The 6252-nt window shown below is 40.5% G+C and overlaps 1 protein-coding gene across 1 annotated transcript in view; it reads right to left on the reverse strand.

Annotated features, from left to right (window-relative positions):
* Positions 1 to 4511, reverse strand: part of PRKAR2A (protein kinase cAMP-dependent type II regulatory subunit alpha) — a 67433-nt gene extending 62922 nt beyond the window's left edge. The window contains exon 1 of the mRNA XM_029958320.1: positions 4424 to 4511. Within this exon, the coding sequence (XP_029814180.1) occupies positions 4424 to 4511 (88 nt within the window). The remainder of the gene's footprint in view (positions 1 to 4423) is intronic.
* Between the last annotated feature and the right edge of the window lie 1741 nt (positions 4512 to 6252).

Genomic DNA, 6252 nt, shown 5'->3' on the forward strand with positions numbered 1-6252 from the left:
AGAAGTTGTTTTTCTTTGACCTTGGTCAGACCCAATCTAAATTTCAATCTAATTCTTGGCAGCAGTTTGATTTAGGACCTCCCACCCCTCTAGTTTCTTGTCAGAAAAGTCATTAAAGAACAATTCTTAAAAGAAGTGAGCACGAGAGAAGGAGCATGCAGCTCTTCACACCTGAATAGAGCCATAATGACATAATTTGTGAAATTGTGGCAATAGCTCTGATCTGCTTAATAATAAACCATTAAAGATGAATTTCAGAGAAATGAAACACAGAATCATACAATGGTTTGGGTTAGAAGGAACCCTAAAGATCATCTGGTTCCATGGGCAGGGACACATTCCACTAGACCAGATTGTTCCAAGCATTGTCCAGCCTGGCCTTGAACGCTTCCAGGAATGGGGCATCCAAAGCTTCTTTGGACAACCTGTGCCAGCACCTCCCCACCCTCTCACAATTGCTTATATGTGTGAGCTTTGGAGGTACCCGTTTGTATGTTGTTGGATGTGCTTTATTCAGATTTTTGCTTGTCTTCATTGTACAAAACCTGTTATCTGTGTGTTTGGCAGATGGCCAGGGGAAGGCAACGGGCTGTGTGGCGTGGAGCCATCGGCCTTTAAGGTTTGACGTTGCTGGAAACCTCGTCTTGGGAGAAAACAGTCCTGTACAAACATGAGTCAAGGGGAATACGGATGTTGGCTTAGTGACACCGCTGCGCGTTGTCAGTGTAAATATTTTTATTTAATTCTTCTTCTGTTTCAACAATAAAAGATCAGAAATCGACTTGTGCTCAAAATACGAAATTTCACTTAGAAGCCCAGAATTGGCTGAGGCAGTGTACTGTGTTTTGGTTTTGTTTGCTCGTGTGCCAGTGTCCCCTTGCTTATCCAGATGGTTCTCACCACACTCCCATACAAAGATATCCTGTTCATGGCTGCTGCATGGAGGGCACAGCAGTGGATCCCAGAACACCCATCCAGTGCTTTTACTTTATTCTCAGCAAGGGGTGCCAGTTGGAAATCTCATGGCACTTAAAAGGTGTTCGCTGTAATACAGGTCCCATATTTTTATGTGGAGTAAGATTACATCTTGTATCCATACAAAATTAACAAATTTTTAAAATGCACAGGAGGTAGATTTGCCACACCTCACCAGTTTATCCAAATATTTTGTATAAAGCCATTTCTCTTAATTTTTATTCTTTTCTACAGCAGGAATAACAGTTGCTGTATCCCCTTTTTCAAAAGATAATTGACACTGATTTTTCATTTGCCACTCCTACAGTATTATCTGTCTGGTGGCCTCAAACAATATAAGAGCACATTTCACTGTTCAATGTACCTTCTTTAAATACTGACAGAACTGATACAGGGAAAAGGATCTGATCGACCATAAAACTGTATCTGGTTAGTCCCCCACAAAATAAAGATTTCTGATGAGATCTTTCCTTTGCCAGTTGGGTGCTGAAGACATTGCTGGTGGTGAGGAGGTAAAAATGAAAGGTAGAAAGTGCTGTAGAAATGGAAAAACAAAATACCAATAAAAAGCACTGGCAAGTAGCGTCAGAGGAAGAAAGAGAAAGTCTGATTCCAAGGGAATACACTGATTTTTCTTTCCCACTCTCTTTCACAACAGCCAGACACCTGACAAAAAATTGCCTGCTTTTGGCACCAGTCAGCTCTTATATTAGCTTTTAGCATTTGTTGGCAATTTTCTCTCATTTGTGCCTGTGGATATAAATCTGGTTATTTATTTGAGAAAATGTGTTACCGGTAAATACTGTTAAGTCTCTGAAGAGCTGCATTGTATTGGCCTTCTGATATTTATATGTCCACACAGAGCTAATCAGCTTCAGAGGAAAGTAAAGAGCAGAGCTGTGTTTAGCCTTCTCTGAAGGTCAACAGACAAAATCAGAAGCATCCAAGGTCACGTGAAGCACATTTTCAAGTTGATTTACGCCACAGTTTACCCTGTTTCTTTATACACTTTTTTTCTTGTGTGTGAGCATCAGAATTGATGGCACAAATATGTGAGAAACTTGTCGGCGATCAAGTTAATTGTAATACTGCCTGCTGCGCATACATAGAGCTCATCATACGCTTTCTTTCACCCTGAATTTGCATAGCTTTTTTAATTATTACTATAATAAGCATTCACATTAAAAGAATGGTAGAAAATAAATCAGGAAATGCACTTGCAGCCTTAATTTGATCCCCTTTATAATAACGTTTTTAATTCAGGCAGCATGACCAATACAATTTCTTTCCACTGTCTTCATGGCACGTTCAGCACCCACTGTGGAGTTAGATAAGACTTGTGTGGCTGATGAAGTTGGTCCCCACAGCATTCCTATCAAAATATATATATTTCAGTATCACATTTTCTCCTAATAATTTCTTAATATTTAAAAAATATTCCCATATTTATCACGTGCCTGTGCTCCCAAATATTGAGCTCTCTTCCCTTCACTCTGCCTGCCCTACCCAGTGCTGTGTGACTTTGATGCACCCTTAGTGAAACTGTGATGGAGCTTCAGTGCTTGTCCTGCTGGCAGGACCAGCCAAGTTGCAAGCAGAAAAAGCAAAATAGTCTGTGTAGTCTTGCACAGGGATAAAATAATCAGATTAAACCTCCAGACTGGCTCCTTAAAAAGTAAAATAAATCCTTTTATAACAAGTAATAATTCACTTCTCATAAACTTGTCAGCACCAGCTAGAGCTCAGACTCTATATAAACATACGTACATCTTGGATTAATTACACTTGCCTTCAAATTCCGTACAAGGATAATGCAAGAAAACACTGAATATTCTGATGGTTGGTATTAGTGAACACAATCTCTTGTTTAAGGGGAATCGGATTCATTACCTGGAGTAGAGCTGTTGTGTGTTGTTGTAGGAGACACGCGAGCCCCCTCAAGCTGGGCATGTCCCACACCATTACACCACTACAGACAGGTTCAGAGCCTTCTGCAAACAAGGTGAAATCCTGCTCTTGCCCTTCTGCTTCAGCCTTCTCAAAATAAAGGCCTTACAGTCCTACCAGTCTCTCCTCCAAAAGCAGCTGCTTCATCCCCAGAGTCACATTAAATCCTCCTTTCTGTACCTGCTCAACTTTGCTGTGTCTTTCATGAGCACTGTGTGCAGGTCTGGTCTCCACATCCCAAAATGTGGGCTCATGCTGGTTTTTCACAGCTGAAAAATGATGCTGACTATTTTGACTATTTCTCTGACACTTTTCCTTGGGTTTTTTTTTGGCTGCCACATCATTGTGAACTGAAGGTATCCAATCTTCATTTTAAGACATAAAGAGATGAAAAAATTCCCACTTCCCTTTTTCTGTTTCTCCAGTGACTGACCACCCTCATTGTAAAAAACATGCATAGTTTCACATTTTAAGTGTTCTATGTTTGACATTCAACCTTTGTTTTTCTACCCACTGCTTTCTCCTGTGGCTGTAAATGTCCATAAACATGTAACTTTGTGTATAATGTACATAAGAAATAGTAACAAAAAACAAAGTGATCCCAGGCTTAGCTACCAGGATGCAGAGATCCTTCAACACAGCGTGCAAGATGAAACTGCTTCTCCTGTCTCTCTTTGGTTTTCTTCCTAGGCAAGTGCTAAACCTCAGAAACCAAACTTTGGTTCTCTAACCAGTCAGTTTGCTTATGACAGTAAGCAAGACTTAGTACACATTTTTGTTAGCCTATAGAGCTGAATACTGTATATTTCAATAAATCATATAGGACTGTCTATCAATAGTACAAAGACCAGAGGAAAAAAATAAGCTTTTTGAAGCTGACATATGTTACCTTGACACTGCCTTTAGTCCATCGAAAATATTTTGGATGATTCTTGGAAAGATACTTTGCTGCATTTGTTGATAAATTTCAAAGTATTGAGTTGGGAGAAACACCTGCATAAATGTCCACATTTTCATTGCCATAATTTAGTTTATGAACACAGAAAACACTGATTCTGTTGGTAGCAGTTACAATTTTTCAGGCAGTAGAAAACATCAACTTTAAAATGCCAGATTTTGTAAAACATTTGTCCTAGCTGTTACCTAGATGTAAAAAGAAATATCTCTGTCGTGTCATACTTATGACATAAAATGGCACATGTTTGAACCTAGATAGAAGTAGTACCTGTGACATAAGATGTGTGGGATGACCAGGTTGTTTAAACTACCCTGAGCAACACTACGTAGCAGATGTAGAGTTTATGGTTCCCACATCAGAGAAGCCCTAAGCAACAGCACTTTGGTGTGTAAACAGGGGATATTCAAATAAGGACTGAGCTAAGCAGTTGGTTCGTTTTGGTTGTAGTTTAGTTTCTGCCCCCAGCACTGAAAACTTTACGTGAAGAACTTCTCCACTGAGGTTGGTGTGAATTCTGGGCAGAGGGAGCTGGTGGAAACAGACCTTTGTGCACATCCTGCGGTAGCCAGTCACTCACTGGATAGCCCTGATCCTGCTGGATGGCTCTGTCAGCGGTAGAGTTCATGGACATTGCTACTAAATAATGGTAAAAGGTTTTTAGATTGTTTTGTTTTAAGAGAAGAAATAAAATTAACCTCCCTGTGAGTTGTTCAAAGACTAATCTAAATCCAAAATATCAATTACTGTCTGTGTTTTCCAGCAGAACCTGTTCAAACACAAGTTTGTTGAAGTTAAGGGGTTTGTCACACCAAGAGCTCTGACATTTATTTCTTCCTTGAGCCTTTGCTCATAAATCTGGAACTGTCTTTTGCTGTATGTAGATCCTTGTCCCCTCCCCACCTTCTCACATTTCCACCTGACTCAGTTCAGGTTATGAGCATTTCTCTACTGGATCCCAACCTGCCACTCCCCAGACACGTATTGCTCTGTCACTGTTGCTACAGCTCCTGTTTTCACATCTTCTGTCATCACCTTTGTCCGTTGCCTGTTATTAAACATTTCTCACACTTGGCATTTGCCCATTTGTCATACATCTTCACCAGCTGCTTGTTAAATAACTGTTGCTCTTCCCAAAACTTCGCCTCTGAGGTTTTACCCCAAATTCATAACCTATCTCTCACCCCATCTTGCTTAACTCCCCCGGTGGGGCACCTTCAGCCTCCTTCCAGGCTGAGCCTCAGTCTCTCCCTCCTCTTGCAGTGCCTGATCCCTCGCTGAAACAAGAGTAACAGCAGCGTCTTTGCTCTTTGGCCCTCTTTTATTGGCACCACAAGAAGCCATTAACACATCTTCCTGTCTGTTCCCAGTGTTTGTGCCCTGCTCTTTAATACCCACAGATCCACCCCATGCACAGAAATGCTGTACACAAACAAGGGACAGTACTACAGTGGGTGGTACATGAGGGGCTCATTCTAGCAGCTCAGCATGTTGTGTTAACTAATTACAAGTGTTAAAATTGCAGTATTAAATGTGAATTGCAACAGTAATAAATGAGCTTTATCCACCAAATCCCCAAATTTTTATATTTCTCTCTGAAAGCCCTTTTATGAGACCTATTACAGCTGTTAGCACTTGTTTTAATTAAACTCATAACGCAGCATGAAGCTCAGTTAAGCAGTTTTTAGTTTTCAGAGAAAGTCAGTAAGAAGTTGGTATTGCATTTTTCTGTCATGCTTCACATCCTTTGGGTACATTATAAAAATGTTGACAGAGGATTCTGTATCTCAGGGGAGGATAAGGGAGACATGAAACTTCTTACTTCTAGGCTGTTTTTTCCAATTCAGTTTAGATTCTTAAATTTTATAAGAGTATTTGCTGTTTGACTGCATCCTGGATGTCTTCATTCAAGGAAACGGGTGGTCTCAGCATCTAAGCCAGAGGATTATAAGGCCATCTCACCATGTTCAGATCCCTCTTTGTCAGTCTCAGCAAAAAACTGATTGGTTTGTAGAGCTGAAAAATGCTTGCTGCCTTCAACTAGGACTTAAATCACATCTGCATCGGACACTGATTGGATGGGTGTTCCGTGTACATGCTGCTCCTGAGGGTTTTTTTTGTGACTTTAATTCCCAAAGCTATCAGCCCAGAAGAGTTGCATTAGAAAAAGGAAAAGAAGAATGTGGTTTTAGAGAATACAACGGCACTGCCTTTTGTTGCAGCTGCTTCGAAGTGTCTCTCCATTGACACCTAGTGTCCGTACGGGAAGATCTTCATAGCCGTGCTGGCAATATTTATCTCTAAATCTTTAAAGATCTTTTAACTTGTGTAGTTATTAAGAGCTCTTATTGATCAAACCGAGTCAGCCAGGAGGT

The sequence above is a fragment of the Manacus vitellinus genome, unplaced genomic scaffold (assembly GCF_001715985.3).
Source record: "Manacus vitellinus isolate BGI_N305 unplaced genomic scaffold, ASM171598v3 scaffold_14_pilon, whole genome shotgun sequence".
Lineage (NCBI taxonomy): Eukaryota > Metazoa > Chordata > Aves > Passeriformes > Pipridae > Manacus > Manacus vitellinus.